Source organism: Leuciscus leuciscus (genome assembly GCF_965113295.1).
Source record: "Leuciscus leuciscus genome assembly, chromosome: 8".
NCBI classification, from domain to species: domain Eukaryota; kingdom Metazoa; phylum Chordata; class Actinopteri; order Cypriniformes; family Leuciscidae; genus Leuciscus; species Leuciscus leuciscus.
The window spans coordinates 36,363,430-36,385,243 of NC_138732.1; the positions used below are offsets into that span (position 1 = coordinate 36,363,430).

The following is a 21,814-nucleotide window of genomic DNA, read 5'->3' on the forward strand; positions in this document are numbered from 1 at the left end:
TCAGTGAGAATATTATGTTTACGTTGCTAAGATGTTTGCTAGGGGTGTTGTGCAGTGAAACATTGAACCATTGAAGCGATCATTGCCGTGTTTTATCGTGAAAAAAACCCACTAAAGTTAATCAGAACCAAGGACTGGAACTACCCGTTTTATATAGATAAATATACTGCAGATAATGGCTTTATTGGTCAATTATGTTGTTTAGCATTTATAATTGCAGGATGTTTTTTCCTTACATTTTCGCCTTGATAATTTCTCTTGTTTTAATATTTTTTTTAATTTGCTTTGGCAACTTACTATTTTCACAATTTTCTAAACTCGTAGCTCAAAAATCCAAACTGATAACACTAGTAACCCAGCTAACATTAGTCATTCTTTCAGAACCTGATCCCATGCTTTCATTACAGTTATGCACATTTTCAGTCGACATTATCATTGTTTCAAAACACAAAATGATCTTATTTTGTGTTCAGCAGGACAGAGAAACCCTACAGGACTGGAACAACTTGAGGGTGAGTAAATAATGACAGGATTTTCATGTTTTGGTGAACTAGCCTTTCCCTTTAACAGCCGTTAATTTTAATAGCAAACAGTGCAATATTCATGTTTTAATATTAATTAATATTCACCCTCTTTCCTGAAATAAGTAACACAGGCTACAGGTGCCACTTTAGAAAATACATTTAACGTTACATTACCTAAATTACGTAACAAAATCCATAATATTTATCTATCATGTGTGTTATCAAAAGATGTGATGAAGTTATGAAACTGCCATGAAGTTTTGTGCTAGGACAGTTTGCTGCCAATACAGTAAATGTTCTCACTGTGCCATATAACTGAATCTGTATTGTAGTTGACCTTTATAAGGGTGAGTTACAATAATGGGTACTATCAGAGCCCGTCTACGGAGAGCCTGTCCACTCCCTATTAAGCCCTATTGTACCGAATTTTGGTTGTAGTACCACCAGAGTTCCACTGGGGGCGCTTGCCATGAGTGCAAAATGAATGGGAGTCAATGGGGCTAGACGGCTAAATTTGTCTCTTTCACCCGATTGCCGTTGAGAAATCTCAGATGTGATTGTAGATTTTGCAAGTTCAACATGGGTTTTAGGTCGAAAGTTGAATGAATGAGTACTTATGTCGTTTTGATTTCTTACAGGTTGAGTTGTTGTTGCCCATAACACGCTAGCATTCTGCTAATGACGTCAGCATTCTGACGTCATTGACATTTTGAAAGACTTTTTTAAATCAAATAAGTGACTCTAAAAAATCTAACACCCAGCAATGTGTAATTTCTTTGCATCTCCTTTCGAATACAACATTCAAATTACTAGACAAAAAATTATATCCTGAGAAAAGTGGATTTTGAGGGGTATACCGCCATTGACCTCCATTCATTCTGCACTCGTCCTGTGAGCGCCCTCATATGGAATCAGAGTGGAACTGCAACCAGTTCAGAAGCCGGAAGTGTAGTGAGAGTGAAACTTCTCGCCATATTAGACATTCTCTGGTACTATACGCTTATCCGGACCACACGATGGCCTACCCCTAACCCTGCCCCTAAACCTACCCGTCACTGGGGTTAAGACCAATCAGGGATGACTATACGGACTATACAGGACTAAAAGACACATGTGTGGTCCATTGAGAAGTAATTAAGATTATTCTACAAACACTTTTAGTGTCCTGGTCCTCCTTCTCCTGCCCCGGTCTTTTGGGCTGAGCGAAGTTTTAACAAAGTGTTGACTGTTTGTTTTGAACATCAGGAGTGAGAGAGAGCTTCAGCACAACCAGATCTAGCCTAGTTTTCCTGCAGATTAAGGTCTAACATTTCTGACATTAAACATCATGATCTATCTAACTATTATGTAGTTGAGTATGGTAAGTATGCTTATAGCAAAGGGTTTTGTACATTTTAATGTAAAAGACAGATTATACTTAATTGGTTTTCAGTCTTTATTCAGGAAATTTGTCAGTAAATATAGATTTTGTAACTGACTAAATAGACTCTTTAGACTGAATGTCGCTTTAAAGGGCACCTATTATGCAAAATTCACTTTTACATGGTGTTTGAACATAAATGTGTGTTGGCAGTGTGTGAGCAAAACCACCCTAGAATGATACAAATCCACCCAGTGTTTTTTTTACAATCTCAATAAATCATAAGCACTGTCTCAGAATGAGCTGTTCTCAGATTCTATGCAATATGATGTAGAATTGCACAGGCCCCTCCCACGACTGTTGATTGACACAGCAGTTTGAGCATAGACCCGCCCTGAGGGAGTGGGACACAGTCCTCCAATGTTTTTGAGCAGCTGTAGACAAGAATGTCTCCTAAGCGATTGAGGTGTTTTGTTGTTGGATGTAAGAATGAACATATCAGTCTTCATTTACTCTCGTTGTTACTCGAGGATGGATCTCAGCATCTCACCAACTGTTCGTGATCCAGCTTACACTCTCCGGAGCGACAGGCCTAACGCTACTGATCACGGCAGAAATGAAAGTGAGAGCGCGCACTTTATGACAGCTCATCGAATAGTTTTACGGATTTACAGTGTACCAGTTTATTAAGCACAGATTGAAAAGGTGTGTTTATATTTGTTTACTGTTAGTTGTAACGAGTGTTTTGTGTACTTTCGCTGTGTATGTTCCATGCTAATGAAAGGGAGAGAGAGAGAGAGAGAGAGAGTTTATGGATAAGACATAATGCTCACATCTTATACTGTGTTTATTTAGCTGCTCTTCCAATGATTTTCTGGAGTAAAACTAACGCTTCCTCTTTTGTGTCATGTACAATAAACTTAATTGAACTCATCAGTATATTTTGGTCATCATTCGGACGAGGCCTCCTACAGCAGGCTTGTATTAATAGTGGATAAAAGCAGATGACAAATAAGTTATAATCATAATTAAGCTAAACTATACCTGTTCAATCTCCATACAGTATATATTCTCTGGCTCTGTGGGCATTATTGTCCGACTCCGAGTCAAAATGAACACCGCAACTGCATAGGCGTAATTTGCGGGTGGGACGGGTGGGACATGTCCCCACCACTTTTTGCTAAGGTCGATATTGTCCCCACCACTTTTGAAACATCTCGCGGCACGAATGTACCGATAAAAAAACAAAAAAACATCTCCAGTTAACTAGCAGAGCATTCATTTAATTCGTTTGTTAAAGGACAAGTTCGGTATTTTACACTTAAAGCCCTGTTTACAGATCGTATCTGATGAAATAGAACGGTTAAGATTAAAATTTGGACACATACTCCTGTCCCGAGAATTTTAGGTATATTTCGCTTCCCCCCCCCCCCCCCCACCCCCACAATGGTTGTCTATGTGCACTGGAAGATTCCTTCCTAAAAACACATTAAACTTTTGTTTACAAAGACGTGAAACTCACCGAGTGGTCAGGGGTGTTCACTGATATGTTCACTCAAAAATCGCTGAAAAAGATGCATTCCAACAGGTTTTATCGTAGTTTTTGTCCAACTCCATTGACTTGTAGGACGTGATGTGAGACCGCAGCACCTTTACGGTATTACTCCGCCGCTTCTTCTTCTGCTTCTTCTGTGTATTCAATGAAATGCCCGTGGTTTGCTTGCAATTGGCAAAGGTGCATTATCGCCACCAACTGGGCTGGAGTGTCTATTATTCAAGCTCTCAACGGAAGAATCACGGGTGTGACGCGTTTGGCAAAATAGGTCCACAAAAGCGAAATAAACCTAAAATTCTCGGGACAGGAGCATGTGTCCAAATTTTAATCTTAACCATTCTATTTCATCAGATACGATCTGTAAACAGGGCTTTAAGTGTAAAATACCGAACTTGTCCTTTAAATAAGAGGCGATCTAGCCCTGAAATGTGTTGTTTCTGAAATAAAGTGATCAGAGTGCTCGTTGCCGATGCGATCAGTGACGCGGATACTGTGTTCTCTAGTGGCTCGCGCACAGTCTTCACTCAGACGCGCGCTTCAATCCATTGTGGAGACTCTCTATTCGTTCCGGTGAAATTACAAAACAAAATGCGTACAAACGTATCCTTGCCTGATATACAACCACTGATAAACATAATCGGTTTTGATGAGGAGAAAAAAAAAACCGATATGAGTGCGGATTAGAAGTCAAGTCAAGTCAAGTTTATTTGTATAGCGCTTTTCACAATACAGATTGTATCAAAGCAGCTTCACAGTATTAAATTAAAATAATACAACAAAGTTTGTTTCAAGAGGAATTTATTGATTGATAAAATTAAATTAAATATCCCCAAAATATCCCCAACTGAGCAAGCCAAAGGCAACAGTGGCAAGGAACCGAAAAACTCCATCAAGTGACCTAATGGTGTCCTAAAACTCCATCAGGTGACCTAATGGAGAAAAAAAAACCTTGGGAGAACCCAGGCTCAGTCGGGGGCCAGTTCTCCTCTGGCATTTATGAGCTAGAGGCCGGATTGTAGTTTGAACTGTAGGATTATATGAATGCCAGGCTGAAGAGATGAGACTTTAATCTAGTTTTAAACTGGGAGAGCGAGTCTGAGCAACGAACAGTATCAGGAAGACTATTCCAGAGTTTTGGAGCCAAATGTGAAAATGCTCTCCCTCCTTTGGTGGTTCTGGATATCCTAGGTATGACCAAAAGCCTTGAATTTAGTGATCTTAAAGAGCGCGATGGATTATAGGGTGATAGAAGATCCGTTAAATAGACTGGAGCTAAGCCGTTTAGGGCTTTATAAGTCAGTAGCAATACCTTGTAATTAATACGGAACTTTATAGGTAAGCAATGCAGTGATGATTAAATCGGTGTTATATGATCATATTTTCTTGATCTCGTAAGAACTCTAGCGGCGGCATTTTGGACTAACTGTAGCTTGTTTATTGAGGATGCAGGACAACCAGCTAATAAAGCATTACAGTAATCCAGTCTCGAGGTCATGAATGCATGAACTAACTTTTCTGCATCAGAAACTGATAGCATATTACGTAGCTTAGCAATGTTTCTAAGGTGGAAAAAGGCTGTTTTTGTAACATATGAAATATGATTTTCAAAAGACAGGTTGCAATCGAGTATAACACCCAGGTCTTTTACTGTAGAGGATAAAGTAACAGGACATCCAATGATGTTAAAGTTGTGTTGTGCGAGGTTTTGTGGGCGGTTTTTTGAACCGATAAGTATTACCTCTGTCTTGTCTGGATTTAATAAAAGAAAATGACGCGTCATCCAATCTTTTATATCTTTAACACACTCTGTCAATTTGGAAAATTTAGCGTTTTCATCCAGCCGTGATGAAATATATATTTGAGTGTCATCAGCATAACAATGGAAACTAATTCCATGTTTCCTTATAATATTTCCAAGTGGCATCATATATATTGAAAATAACAGAGGGCCTAATACAGATCCCTGCGGCACTCCATAGTTTACTGGAGTTATGATCGATTTTTCTCCATTTAAATAGACAAAATGGTAGCGGTCAGATAGGTATGATTTGAACCAGCTTAGTGCTTGTCCTTGAACACCAGTATAATTTTGTAGTCGATCTAAGAGTAATGTATGATCTATAGTATCGAACGCAGCACTAAGATCAAGTAAAACTAGTATTGAGATACAGCCTTGGTCAGAAGCTAAAAGCAAATCATTTGTGATTTTAACAAGCGCAGTTTCAGTGCTATGATGCGGTCTGAATCCAGACTGAAACTTTTCATAGATATCATTTTGTTGCAAGAAAGAGCCCAGTTGAGCGGACACCACTTTTTCTAATATTTTAGACATAAATGGAAGATTTGAAATGGGTCTATAATTTGCTAGATTATTATGATCTAATTGTGGTTTCTTAATGAGAGGTTTTATAACTGCCAGTTTAAATGTTCTTGGAACATGACCTAAAGATAAAGACGAGTTAATAATATTGAGGAGAGGCTCTTCCACTATAGGTAACACTTCTTTCAGTAGTTTAGTTGGTATAGGATCTAATAAACATGTTGTTGTTTTAGATGAAGTGATACGTTTATTTAACTCTTTTTGTTCTATAGTTGTAAAGCACTGTAATTGTTCTTGCGGGGTGATAATTGAAGCTGAATTATAAGGCGCGATTGAAGATTGAACGTTTACAATTGTGGTTCTGATGCTTTCTATTTTCTCAGTGAAGAAATTCATGAAATCATTACTACTGAACTGTAACGGGATATTTTGTTCGGGTGACGTCTGTTTATTTGTTAGTCTAGCCACGGTGTTAAATAAAAACCTTGGATTGTTTGGTTGTTTTCTATTAGTTTGCGGAGGTGCTCAGCCCTGTCCGCTTTTAGGGCCTTTTTATAACGTGACATACTGTCTTTCCACGAGATTCTAAAGACCTCTAAATTAGTTTGTTTCCATTTACGCTCTAAAATACGGGTTTCTCTCTTTAGAACATGCGTAGTATTGTTGTACCATGGTGCTTTATTTTTCTCTCTGACCTTTTTTAATTTAATAGGTGCAACCACATCCAATGTTCTAGAGAGAATGGTGCTCATAGTGCTAGTTAGTTCTTCTAGTTCATCTGTTTGTTTGGGTTCAGGCGGCAGCTGAGACAGATTAGGCTAGATAAGCAATTTGAGAAATTATCTATGGTGGATGGGAGGATTGTTCTGCCTGGTTGATAACGCGACGCCGCATGACATATTACAGCAGTACGTAATATGCAAGTTACCATGTAGTGATCAGTGACTTCATCACTTTGTGGAATGATATCTATATCGGTTGGATTGGTTCCATGTGATATAATTAAATCGAGTGTATGATTAAGACGATGTGTTGGTCCGGTGACGTTTTGCTTGACCCCAAATGAATTTAATAAATCTGTAAACGCAGCTCCTAACGCATCATTTGGATTATCTACATGTATGTTAAAATCTCCAACAATTAATGCTTTATCGACATTGACTAATAGGTCTGAGAGAAAATCTGCAAACTCTTTTAGGAAATCAGCGTAAGGCCCTGGCGGTCTATATACGGTAGCCAAGGCTAGAGATAATAGGGATGTTTTTCTAACATCTAAGAGCGTAACATTTAGTACAAGTACTTCAAATGAAATAAACGTATAACCCGTTTTCTGAGTAACATTTAGAAAATCTTTATAAATGGTTGCAACACCTCCACCACGACCAATCAGACGGGGCTCATGCTTATAACAGTATCCAGGAGGAGTAGACTCATTAATACCGAAATAATCATTTGGTTTAAGCCAGGTTTCAGTAAGGCAAAGTACATCGAAGCTATTATCTGTGACTATTTCATTTACAATAGCTGCCTTAGGTGTGAGTGATCTAATGTTTAGAAGACCTAGCTTTAGAAATAGTTTTTGTTTACTAATAGCAACATTTTCTGTTTTAATAACAATTAGATTTTTCCTAGATCCTGCATTAGATTTATTATTTGATCTCACTAAACGAGGAATAGACACGGTTTCTATGCAATGTTCTACATTAGTATTTATATCAGTTGAATTGGTGCAGCAGAGACTATGATTTGGACTTTTGGTTACTAGTCAAAGGGTATTTACCCAGAACCTCTGCTCTGACACGCTTGGCAAAAGTTCTACCACTGGACCATTTAAATGTACTCTTCACATAACGGATCTATGTATTTATTCACGTGAAAATTCTCACTACAAACAACATCAAACCTATACCAAACATATACCAAATTAAACCCGATGTACTATTTAAATCGATTGCTGGACATCGTAATGTTATTGTACATACATCTGATTTATGATTTTGCATACCCCATCTCCCCCTATGTTTGCAGCGTCAGTATAAAATTGCTTAGTAACTAATTCCACAACTATTCCTATTATCATATAGGCCTAACAAATAAAATAATAAACAATAAAAAAATTTTTGGGTAATTTGTAATTGACAGAATCTTCACACTAGATTTCTAAATGTTGGACTAAATAAAACATCTCAGTTGAATGAACTATGAAACTATTTGAGCAAACATATTTTAAAAGATATTTTAAAACAAAAGTCAATGGGCCAACTAAAAAATTATAGGCTATGTATTCTTTTTGATAATATTCAGTGTTGGAATTGATGATGATGAATGAATACAAACAAATAATATTTTAAATTAACTACTAACAAAATTATCTTTTTATTTGTGCATAATTTGACAAAAATAGCAGAATAAAATATTTTATATGTGAAATGTACCTGGTTTTTATGTATACTGTTCACCTCATTTCATTTTGTTGGCTCTTGGGTAACTGGAAACAATAACTTTTGAAGAAATCATTTTCACTTGATAAATAGGCTATTCAAATGTTATATGTTTATTTATTTTCGGTTTATCATAGTTTTACAATGAATTTGATTGATTGAAAGTCTAGAGCTGGCAGGGTAAATCAAAATCTATAAACAAATTTAAAACATTCACACGTGATAGAAAAGAAAAGATTAATCTAATTGTTTGAATCAACAACTAGAACATTTAAATAATAACCATTTCCATCCTCAGGATTTCTGGCGCGGCCTTTGTGACGCCATAAGCACTCAGTCAAGAGTTCGGTGAGTGAATGCAGTGTGGAGAAGTGAATCTGCTGCATCGCGCGACATCAGAGGTAGGAAAAACTATATTTACATTATTTCGCCATTAGATGGCGGCAAATACTGTCTTTATGAGACAGTCTGTCAGACGCAAATGACTAGCGTGTCAGGGCCTATTTTTTACAGTCTATGGTCAGGGCACGGGAAAACCCCTTAACTGTTAAAAGTTCAAGATATGGCAGCGGACATTCAAACTGATTTTTATTAGGAATATATGACTATATCTACTGTAAATGCAGGTACTCTCGCTTACTCAATCTCTCACAATACTCTAACGTTACTCTATAAGCTTCAATGAACAATATCAGTGAGAATATTATGTTTACGTTGCTAAGATGGTTGCTAGGGGTGTTGTGCAGTGAAACATTGAACCATTGAAGCGATCATTGTCGTGTTTTATCGTGGAAAAAACCCACTAACTTTAATCAGAACCAAGGACTGGAACTACCCGTTTTATATAGATAAATATACTGCAGATAATGGCTTTATTGGTCAATTGTGTTGTTTAGCATTTATAATTGCAGGATGTTTTTAACTTACATTTTCGTCTTCATAATTTCTCTTGTTTTAATAATTGTTTTTATTTGCTTTGGTAACTTACTATTTTCACAATTTTCTAAACTCGTAGCTCAAAAATCCAAACTGATAACACTAGTAACCCAGCTAACATTAGTCATTCTTTCAAAACATGATCCCATGCTTTCATTACAGTTATGCACATTTTCAGTCGACATTATCATTGTTTCAAAACACAAAATGATATTATACAGAGAAACCCTACAGGACTGGAACAACTTGAGGGTGAGTAAATGACAGGATTTTCATGTTTGGGTGAACTAGCCTATCCCTTTAACAGCCGTTAATTTAATAGCAAACAGTGCAATATTCATGTTTTAAATCACCCTCTTTACTGAAATAAGTAACACAGGCTACATGTGCCACTTTAGAAAATACATTTACATTACCTAAATTACGTAACAAAATCCATAATATGTATCTATATATATATAAATATCTATATCTATATAAATACATGCATACATACACACATACACACACATGGCTCAGGAAGAGACATACATACACACATACACACACACGCCTTAGGAAGAGACACACATACACACACACACACACACACACACACACACACACACACACACACACACACACACACACACACACACACACACACACACACACACACACACACACACGGCTCAGGAATATACATACACACGTGTGTGTGTGTGTGTGTGTGTGTGTGTGTGTGTGTGTGTGTGTGAGAGAGAGAGAGAGAGAGAGAGAGAGAGAGTATGTGTGTGTACTTTCAAGATAAAGGTGTGTTAAAGACACATTTGACTTCCAAAGAAACAGGACTAGAGGCTTCGTTACTCGCAAAGCCTGTAAAAATGAGACTGTTTATGAACTGTACATTTGAAATAGGGATGCACTGATATGAAAGTTTGGCCGATATGAATAACGCCTCGGTTACGACTGTAACCTCGGTTCCCTTAAGAGGGAACGAGCGTTGCGTCGAGAATGACGCTATGGGGAACGCTTTGCGTGATGACGTCTTGAAGCACATGTAAAATCAGTCCAATGGTGTGGCGGAACGTCAGAGGCGGGTGACGTCACGTACCAGGAAACTATAAAAGCCGGCCCGAAACAGAAAACGAAAGCTTCGTAAAAGTCTGAAGTCGAGCTGACAGGCATGAAGGAGATATGGCAAGGCGACGCAACGCAACGCTCGTTCCCTCTTCAGGGAACCGAGGTTACAGTCGTAACCGAGGCGTTCCCTTTCAAGGGAACTCCCGTTGCGTCGAGAATGACGCTATGGGGAACGTCTATACCAACGCCTCCATAGCTACAAATGTCTGTCCTGTGTGAAATCCGTAGAGCAGCACTAGGAAGACAAAACATGAGACCCTGGAGCAGAGTCTAGATCCAGAGAGTAAAACCTGACGAAAGTGTGCGGTGAGGAACAGCCTGCCGCATCACAGACGTCCTGTAATGAAACTCCTGAAATAAGGGCCTTAGAGGCCGCCATACTCCTCGTCGAGTGCGACCGGACAGCCAAAGGAGAAGGCTGCCCAGCTGCCTCATAAGCAAGTGAGATAGCCTCGACCACCCACTTGCTCATCCTTTGCTTAGACACCGGGCCCCCTTTGTTAGGGGACCCAAAGCACACAAATAATTGATCACTTTTACGCCACAGGGCAGCTCTGTGGACGTAAGCGTCTAACGCCCGCACAGGGCAAAGCAAATTATTAGCCTCCTGGTCAGCATTTTGAAAGGGAGGAGGACAGAAGGCCTGCAGAACAACAGGTCTGACCACATTAGTGGGGACCTTGGGGATATAACCCGGTCTTGGATGAAGGAACGCTTTAACCATACCCGGAGCAAACTCTAAGCATGACGGAGCAACCGACAATGCTTGAAGATCCCCTATTCTCTTGAGAGAAGAAATAGCCAGAAGGAAAAGAGCTTTCAGAGTAAGAAACTTCTCAGGAACCTCCTTAATGGGCTCAAAGGGGGCCCGGGATAAGCCTTGTAGCACAAAGGACAAATCCCAAGGTGGCACCCTAGAGCGAACTGCAGGCCTCAGCCTCCAAGTGCCACGAAGGAAACGAGATACCAGAGGGTCTTTCCCCACAGACATTCCACCCAAAGGAATGTGGTAAGCACCTATGGCCGCCACATAGACCTTTAAAGTGGACGGGGTCAGACCTGCAGTGAACCGTTCCTGCAGGAACTCCAGCACTGTACCAATTGGGCAGTGGACTGGGTCCAACCGACGGTCACTACACCAAGAAGTGAATACTCTCCACTTCAGGGCATAAAGTTTCCTCGTGGAGGGAGCTCTGGACTGTAGAATGGTCTCAACAACCTCGGTTGAGAGACCTGACTCTATGAGCTGGGCCCCCTCAGAGGCCAAGCCCACAGGTTCCACAGTTCTGGCCGAGGGTGAAATATCGAGCCCTCTGCCTGGGACAGAAGGTCCCTCCTGACGGGTAACTCCAGAGGATGCCCGTCGAGGAGGGACACAAGATCGGGAAACCATACTCTGCCCGGCCAGCGCGGGGCTATAAGAAGTAGATGGACCCGGTCCCTGCGAACTCTTTCCAGAACTCCCGGGAGCAGAGCAACTGGGGGAAAGGCGTACAGACGTAGCCTCGGCCACGTCTGTACCATAGCATCCAGTCCCAGAGGAGCTGGATGCGTGAGGGAGAACCAAAGTGGACAGTGAGACGTCTCTCGAGACGCAAACAGATCCACTTGTGCTTGGCCAAACTCCCTCCATATCAGCTCCACCACCTCGGGGTGGAGCCTCCATTCCCCGGGCCTCGGCCCCTGCCTCGACAGAGTGTCTGCTCCTATATTCTGGACCCCGGGGATGTAAGCTGCCCTGAGTGACAGTAACTTCCCCTGGGACCACAAGAGGATATGGCATGCCAAGTTGGATAACGGGCGCGAGCGCAAACCCCCTTGGTGGTTGATATAGGCGACTACCGATGTGTTGTCCGTATGTACTAGCACATGGTGCCCCCTGAGATCTGTGATAAAGCTCCTCAGAGCCCGGAAGACAGCTAACATCTCTAGGCGATTGATATGCCAGGAACGATGATGGTCTTCCCACAGACCTTGAGACGAGCGACCCTCCAGGATCGCTCCCCAGCCCGTGAGGGAAGCATCCGTCGTTAGCAATTTGCGACGACAAGGAGCTCCCAACACTGGGCCCTGGGACAGGAACCAAGGCTTCTTCCACATAACCAAGGCACGTAGGCATCGCCGCGTGACCTTGATTGTGCGAAATGGGTTGCCCCTCGGGGAAAACCCCCTGGTCCTGAGCCACCACTGCAGGGGCCTCATGTGTAGCAGTCCAAAAGGTATCACGTTGGAAGCTGCTGCCATGAGACCCAACAGTCTCTGGAACTGTTTGACAGTGAGTAGCTGGCCTAGCTTTACACTTTTCACAGCTGCAAGGATGGAATCTATCCGTGGCGGTGACAGGCGCGCCTGCATCGACACAGAATCCCAAACCACGCCTAGAAAAGTGGTCCTCTGGAGTGGAGAAAGCACACTCTTCTTGGCGTTCAGCCGTAACCCCAACTCTTTCATGTGGGCGACAACAACATCTCGATGTTGAACCGCCATCTGATGCGAATGAGCTAAAATCAACCAATCGTCGATGTAGTTCATAATGCGAATACCCTGGAGGCGCAGTGGCGCCAGAGCTGCATCCATGCATTTGGTGAAAGTGCGGGGTGATAAAGCTAGGCCGAATGGAAGAACTCGATATTGGTATGCTTTGCCCCCGAAAGCAAACCTCAGGAACTTCCAATGACACGGACGGATGGATATATGGAAATATGCGTCCTTGAGGTCTATCGTGACAAACCAGTCCTCGGACCTGATCTGTGGCACGATCTGCCTCAATGTTAACATTTTGAACTTGAGCTGCATGACTGACTCGTTCAGAACTCGAAGATCTAAAATGGGACGCAATCCCCCGTCCTTTTTTGGAACTATGAAGTACCGGCTGTAAAACCCGGTTTCCCTGCTGGAGGGAGGTACATATTCTATGGCCCCTTTCTCTAACAGAGTGATCACTTCCTGTTCCATAACCAGAACCTGCTCGGGGCCCACCACTGTGGGCAGGACCCCCATAAACCGAGGTGGGCGTTTCTTGAATTGTATCTGATACCCTTTTTCCACGGTCTGCAGGACCCAACGAGAAACATTTGACAGTAGCTTCCACGCTGTCAAAGATTCTACTAGAGGTACCAGCCTCTCGAGACTGGTTTCTGGATTTTGTTGCTGTTGAGTAGTCGGTTCGACGCCCTGTAACGGCGTACCGGCAGGGAACGACCGAACAGACTGCTCTAGCACCCTCCTCAGAGGGGGCGGGCATCCCGAGGCCACTACGTTTCCGGGTGGACCTTGAGATATGTGCTCGCCGGAGACCGCTGCGCCCTGTAACACCAGAGGTGGCAGGGTTGGCAGAACGGTCCCCTGAGGGCACCGAAGAGAGACGGGCACCGTAAAAAGAGGTGTTAACCGCTCTGCTTCGGGGGGAACTACCCTCATTTGTCCTGGGTCCTCGGACGTCAGGACTTTTTCCCAGCAGCCTTCTTGGCAGTAATAACGGTCCGCAGATCCGTTTTACCCCTCGAAGACTGCTGGGTTTGAGCGCGCCCTCCGTGTCCCCGAGGTTTTTGTGGGGGAGCACGGGAGGAAACGCTCTGTTTCTGAGTGGCACGGTGCTCAGCGCTCTTTTTAGAGGAGTGAGGCTGCTCCCGCTCAGCAGCCTCATAGAAAGAACGGCGGGGGAGAAGTTTTTGGAGAGCAGCTGCTTGTTTGGCAGCTTCTTGTGATTTTGCTACTGCACTATTAACTGCATCGCCAAATAAACCAACCGTGGAGACCGGAGCATCTAAGAGAACATTTTTTCTTTGTCTTTAATGTCGCTCAGATTGAGCCACAGATGCCTCTCAGTGGCCACCAGGGCTGCCATAGACCGCCCAATTGATCTGGCGGTCTCCTTGGTGGCCCTGAGAGACAGATCTGTGGCTCTGCGTATTTCAGCCACAGTGTCAGGACCAATACCCCCGCCCTCCTCTAAATCACCCAGCAGTTCAGCCTGATAGGCTTGCATAATAGACATCGTATGCAGACACGCTGCAGCTTGACCAGCGGCTGCATGCGATTTATGAACCAGGGAAGATGTTGTTTTAACTGGTTTAGATGGAAGTGTAGGAGTCTTCAGGGAAGATGCCGTTGCTGGAGAGAGATAGCTCGCAAGCGTCTCTTCCACCTTCGGCATCTCCCCATAACCATGCTCTTTATATTTATAAATGGAAGAGTAGTGGGATGTGTGTGGTGAAAATACTCTGTATGACACTGGTTTCCCCCACGATCTCGACACCTCGGTGTGGAGATCGGGGAAAAACGGAAGACTCCTGCGCTGGGGCTGCGCACGAGATGGCAGGAAGCGTTCGTCAAGCTTGCTTTTTGAGCGAACGTCCTGCCTATCCTCTGGCCACTCAATAGAAAGTCTGTCAACTGCTCTAGTGATAACATCGAGCAGTTCCTCAAACGCGTGAGACTGAGGTGGCGAATCCTCAGACTCAGCTTCAATACTCACAACATCCAACTCGTCAGAGCTGGACAATTGCAGTATTGGTGCCTCTATCGGGGGGGAAGAAACCGCAACGCGTGCTTCCACACCCTGATGAGAGGCACTGGATCTGTCAGATTGAGGCTGAGATAAGGCAGAGCCCGTCTCAACATCCACTGACAGATCCATTTGCGAACCCCAGGTCTGAGATCGCCGCCGAACCTCAGCCGCGGCGGGACCCGAGCCCTGGGGAACGTGGTCGGGATTGAACCGAGCCAAACGGGATCGGAGCGTACGCAATGGGAATGCTCCTCTCCCAAACAAACAACACAAAGAGTGTGTGTGTCACCTCCCGTTAAATAACGCGGGCAGGGATGGACACACACTCGATACTGCTGCTTGCTCGCCATAACTGAATCAATATATATATATATATAGACAGACAACACCAAATAACAAGGACAGATTTCAACACAGAGCGCAACTGAAGACTCAGAAAGCTTTCGTTTTCTGTTTCGGGCCGGCTTTTATAGTTTCCTGGTACGTGACGTCACCCGCCTCTGACGTTCCGCCACACCATTGGACTGATTTTACATGTGCTTCAAGACGTCATCACGCAAAGCGTTCCCCATAGCGTCATTCTCGACGCAACGGGAGTTCCCTTGAAAGGGAACCGACAATTCTTTATGTTTGAAAGCCGACATGAAGGCAGATAAATCTAAATCCAAATTTTGATGTAATTTTTGAGAGCCTGATTACAAAAACAAAAGTCTCATTATTAAAAGCCAGGTCCCAAACATACAATTATAATGTTTCCATTATAATTTTATGTAGCCTATATGTCAGACTTGCTCTGCACATGTTGCACTTTACTCTATTATCCATTTTTGAAGTGATTAAAAATCATATTTCAAGCAATTCAAAAACATGGTGAACAGTGCGCATCTGAAGTGTCTCAGCTGAGGGGGATTATCCATTATTTATCGGCTTTAATATATCAGCCAAATTTTCTTTTCGGGCCGATAACTTAAAAAATTTACATATATCGGCCGATACCGATATAGTGGTCGATATATCGTGCATCCCTAATCTGAAACAAATAGACTGTTAGCTTTTAAAGAAAGTGAAAACATTTTTAGACCCTCCCTACACATGTACATAAAGACACTTATATTTAGCTTGATGATCTAATTAATTTCCTCCTTATTTTCTCTCTCCTCTCTTTCTGTTCAAGCATCAGAACCATATGTCTTCATGTGACACTGGGTCCAGACAACACTCAGAGCTTGACCTTCTGCATCAGCCATCATCACTGGAGGAACTGAAGGATATCATCTGTCACAAACTTCAGATTGAGTTTTTTTTTACTGCATATATTTTTATTATTTATATATCTTTCAGTTTTTATTTCTTTGCTCTTCGATGTGCTTTACACTCTCTACATTGAGAATCCCAAACAATTCTTTAAAGCTGCACAGAAAAGTGAAAGTTTCCTGCTCAAACTGAAGCAGCTGCTCCTCAAAAGTTGTTTGAAGATCTAAGGACTAAAAAGTAATCTGTTGTGTCTGTGGCTTTAAAGGGGTCTTAAAAGCCGTTAGGGCGGGCGTACACGGTGCGAGTTCGGACACTTGGGAGGTCGTGAGATATTGCACACGTTGCGAGTCAGTTTAAAGGTACAATATGTACGAATTTTGCATTAAAATATCCCAAAATCTCAAGGCCAGTGTTATATATTTTGTTAAGTTGATTACTTACAATATCCCAAATGTTTCCAACTATTTTTAAATAATGAGAAAATTGCGATTTTAACCAAGGAAACGGGGCGTTAGAGCAGGGGGAGCTGGGAGTCGCCAGTCAATTGCGTCATATCTGCGTTACCCTCGGTTTCCGCTCGTACTGCGTGGAGTCCTGGACAAATGCGGAAGTTGTAGTTGTAGCGTCTATCAAGCAACAAACGTTAGCTTGTTTCGTGCAGTTGTTATGGAACACAATTATTATTTACTGATTGCAGCTGGTTCTGTCGACAAAGCATGCTTAATTTTATATTTTCCAAATGTAGCATTCGGTAATAGTTATGTTTATGCAAGGAAAGTATTATTGCTTTAGGTTTGTGTTTAGTTTATTGACATTGTTTATCACGTCTGGTGTTTATGGCCATGTAAATAAATATAGCATGTGTTATACATAAAGATTAATCAGTATTTTGGCAAATGATGTGGGCATGTTCGAATGTACTTTTACAACAATTGTTTAGAACACGTAAAACTGCGCAGCGTTATCACAACAATGAATTCGACAAATACAGTAACATCTATGATAACCAATTTAGTATTAAACCTTACTTTTCTTGCTGTTAATTCATTTTAATGAAATAAAAGTGTGATGAGGTTCAAGAGTCAGGAAGAAGACGGGTCGGCGTGACTGGGACTCGTACTTTATTAAAATAAAACAAAACAAACAAAAGTCGCGCACAACGCGCATTCACCGTGGCGACGGCACAAAACAGTTCAAAAATGAGAGCTCGGATCCACCGGTTTTCTTTCTCTGCGTCCAATTTTCTCTCCAGTCTCTGATTCCAGCACGGTCTCTCCACGCCAATAATACTGCAAAAAGACACAGGTGTTCGTCATTTGCACTTGACCTGCTTAGTCCCGCTCGTCTTGTTTCTATCTCTCCCGTTACAGACCGCGCTGAACCACGCCCCCCCTCGCCACAAAAAGCATGTCATTAAACGCAACATTTATAAAAATAGAACATCCATGAACATGATTTTTCGATTCCCGTCTGACTGATTTACATCCACGGTGGAGTTGAAAACAACAGTTCCCATCATTCTACGCTCCTTTACATGGTCATCAAGCTACGCCGTTGTTGTTGTTTGGAATGTAGCGCCCTCTAGCGGCAGACAATGTTGCATATTGTACCAAGCGTGCCGCACAAGCCCTGAAAAGTGAAGTCAAAACGTCTCGATCGCCCCCCCGGTGACTGGTCCTAGTATACATCGTAAGCCCTGCCTCCCTGTGTTATTCAACGGGACGTGAGCCCAACTAAACAATTAAATACACTTCAAATATCTTTTTTCCAAAGGTGGTTTCTTTCATTTGCTGTCGTTTTTATCACGCTGATGTAAGTTCAAGTGTCTGTTTAAAAAATAAGTTGGTTTTTAGTTAGTTACGTGATGCGGTGGTGTAACGTCATGATTGACAGCTGTGATTGACAGGTTCTCTGAGCGAAGTAGTCACTGAAGCACCAACGGACATTTTTTTCGGGATCTTCGGAGGACTGAGGAGATTGTATTTACTTTATTTTAACAAGCCTCTTGTCGTACTGCAATCAATTTCTTTTAAAGTGTGCAGAATCCACTCTCCCTCAGTGCATTCTGCGAGAGTGAGGGCGGAGCGTTGATTTCACGGCTTTACTTCCTGCTCACTACTGCGCAGGTCTGGTCCAGAGATCGCTACTGCGCAGACTCAAGTTCCAATATGTCAGCGCCATATCGGGACTCTGGCGGCTTCAGTTCTCATCAATGGAAGAGAGCGAAGGGGCGTCGTCCATCTTTTTTTACAGTCTATGTATTGTACCTTTAACTTATAATCGCGTCAAAGCAGCTGGTACACGGCACGACTGTCCTGCATGAATTTTATCCCGAGCCGGCAGCAATCACGTGGGCTTTCGCGCTAAACACAGAGACCGTCATGTTGTATGCATGCAGGCAAAGCTTCAGATAGAAAAATGACATAAATGTGTGTGCAAATGATTTGTTGAAAAGCAGAGAACAGTAGCCATTCCTTTCAACATAAAAACTTGAGAGAGAGAGAGAGAGAGAGAGAGAGAGAGAGAGAAGTGTACGTGTGTGTGTGTGTGTGTGTGTGTGTGTGTGTGTGTGTGTGTGTGTGACAGTGACAGTGTATGCGCACGCTGTATGGTGGCTGCCACTGAGGTATAGCCCCATCGACGTGGTTGTGTATGATTTGGCAATAGGGGACAGCTGGTGAAAATCGGGCCGACTCCCCGAATATCGGGAGGTCGGGAGGTGCTCGTAACGTGCTGGGCTCGGCTTGTAATTCCTCTCACACGCTGCGAGCCGCGACCATGCGAGCATCACCGATTCCACTCGATTTCTCCTGAGTGAAAAAAATCATCTGCGAGCAAAACAAAAATAGTGTCTGTGACTGTTTTGTTGCAACTGATAAGACACAAGTTGTTTTTGTGATTGTGTTTCATCCCAAAAAATAAATGGAGATTCATTTTGCTAATTAAAAAAACATGATATATTGTGAGTTATTACTGATAATATATCGATTATCGCAGTATCGCCATATCGTGATATTATCGGTATCGTGAACAAAGTATCGCGTATCGTATCGTATCGTGAAGTACCCAGTGATTCCCAGCCCTAATTTCCAGTATTAGCATATTTCCCATATTAGCATATTTCCCCCTCCGCCATATGTATACTGTCCGCCAAGGCAACACTTTGCATGTCTTGTGTGGACACCCCTCATGGGTGAGCAGTTGCTCATTATCATTTAAAGAGACATGCACTGAAACGGGTCGCTGTGAACAGAGCTGTTTTGGAGGAGGTAAAAAGGGTGTTGTTTTACACACCCATTGAGGAATTTTAACCAAAGTATACGTTACACACTTTACATGAAGACCCTAAAGAATCATACCAACTTGTGGAAAATGGGCATCCGATGACCCCTCTAAGAGAGCAAACATACATCTGCATTGCCCTTCATTCATGCTATTTGAAATCTTTTTTCATATTACTTTATCTCTGTCATATTACTTTCTATATCAGTCATTTTTTTCTTTACATTATTTTTCTCAAATTTTACTGTATGTTTTCTGCTGTGTTGTACAAATATGTCTCAATTTGAAGGTGTTTAACGTCACGGGATGATGTTGTGAAGCAGTAATTTTCCATTGTCTTCATGAACACTTGTTGAATTTGTGCTGGTCAGATGAAGTCCGACTGAGCATTGAGAAGTAATTAAGATTATTCTACAAACACTTTTAGTGTCCTGGTCCTCCTTCTCCTGTCCCGGTCTTTTGGGCTGAGCGAAGTTTTAACAAAGTGTTGACTGTTTGTTTTGAACATCAGGAGTGAGAGAGAGCTTCAGCGCAACCAGATCTAGCCTAGTTTTCCTGCAGATTAAAGTCTGACATTTCTGACATTAAACATCATGATCTTTAATGTAGTTGAGTATGGTAAGTATGCTTATAGCAAAGGGTTTTTGTACATTTTAATGTAAAAGACAGTTTATACTTAATTGGTTTTCAGTCTTTATTCAGGAAATTTGTCAGTAAATATAGATTTTGTAACTGACTAAATAGACTCTTTAGACTGGATGTCGCTTTAAGTCTATAATGGTGTCTTGATAACAGTTCTACAGAGGTGAAGTGAACTGTACATTTTCATTTTTTAAGATGACATTTTTTTAAGCTAGATTTTGCATGAAGAGAGTTTGTATCTTAACAAATCAGTAGTGTTTAAGCACATTTCAATTGAGTACATTTTAATTTTGTATTTGTATTTCAACATGCGTATGTCAAGCATCTGTTGATTGAACTATTCCATACTGAGAAAAAAAAACGTAATGTTTTTTTTTTCGTGTGCTTTAAATGCAAATAATTGTATGTATCTTTTGGCAGTTAAGTATTTTATGTTAGCAGCGTCAGTACAAAATTGCTTAGTAACTAATTCCACAACTATTCCTATTATCATATAACATGTAACAAATAAAATGATAAACAATAAACTGTTTTTTGTCATTTGTAATTGACAGAATCTTCACACTAGATTTCTAAATGTTGGACTAAATAAAACTTCTCAGTTGAATGAACTATGAAACTAGTTGAGCAAACATATTTTAAAATTGAAGTCAATGGGCCAACTAAAAAAATTATATGTATTCTTTTTGATAATATTCAGTGTTGAAATTGATGATGAATGAATACAAACCAATAATATTTTATATTAACTACTAACAAATTATCTTTTTATTTGTGCATAATTTGACAAAAACAGCAGAATAAAAATATTTTATATGTGAAATGTACCTGGTTTTTATGTATACTGTTCACCTCATTTCATTTTGTTGGCTCTTTGGTAACTGGAAACAATAACTTTTGAAGAAATAATTTTCACTTGATAAATAGGCTATTCAAATGTTATATGTTTATTTATTTTCGGTTTATCATAGTTTTACAATGAATTTTCATAGTTTTAGATTGAAAGTCTAGAGCTGGCAGGGTAAATCAAAATCTATATATAAAAGTAAATTAAAACATTCACACGTGATAAAAAAAAAGAAAAGGTTCATGTAATTGTTTGAATCAACAACTAGAACATTTAAATAACAATTTCCATCCTCAGGATTTCTGGCGCGGCCTTTGTGACGTCATAAGCACTCAGTCAAGAGTTCGGTGAGTGAATGCAGTGTGGAGAAGTGAATCTGCTGCATCGCGCGACATCAGAGGTAGGAAAAACTATATTTACATTATTTCGCCATTAGATGGCGGCAAAGACTGTCTTTATGAGACAGTCTGTCAGACGCAAATGACTAGCGTGTCAGGGCCTATTTTTTACAGTCTATGGTCAGGGCACGGGAAAACCCCTTAACTGTTAAAAGTTCAAGATATGGCAGCGGACATTCAAACTGATTTTTATTAGGAATATATGACTATATCTACTGTAAATGCAGGTACTCTCGCTTACTCAATCTCTCACAATACTCTAACGTTACTCTATAAGCTTCAATGAACAATATCAGTGAGAATATTATGTTTACGTTGCTAAGATGGTTGCTAGGGGTGTTGTGCAGTGAAACATTGAACCATTGAAGCGATCATTGTCGTGTTTTATCGTGGAAAAACCCCACTAAAGTTAATCAGAACCAAGGACTGGAACTACCCGTTTTATATAGATAAATATACTGCAGATAATGGCTTTATTGGTCAATTGTGTTGTTTAGCATTTATAATTGCAGGATGTTTTTAACTTACATTTTCGTCTTGATAATTTCTCTTGTTTTAATAATTGTTTTATTTGCTTTGGTAACTTACTATTTTCACAATTTTCTAAACTCGTAGCTCAAAAA

At 41.3% G+C, this 21,814-nt stretch overlaps 1 protein-coding gene across 1 annotated transcript in view; it reads left to right on the forward strand.

Annotated features, from left to right (window-relative positions):
- Window positions 1-301: 301 nt before the first annotated feature.
- Window positions 302-21,814, forward strand: part of LOC309505343 (uncharacterized protein) — a gene marked incomplete at its 3' end in the record, with an annotated part of 156,334 nt that continues 134,821 nt past the window's right edge. The window contains exon 1 of the mRNA XM_082178715.1: window positions 302-512. Within this exon, the coding sequence (XP_082034841.1) occupies window positions 393-512 (120 nt within the window). The 5' untranslated portion in view covers window positions 302-392. The remainder of the gene's footprint in view (window positions 513-21,814) is intronic.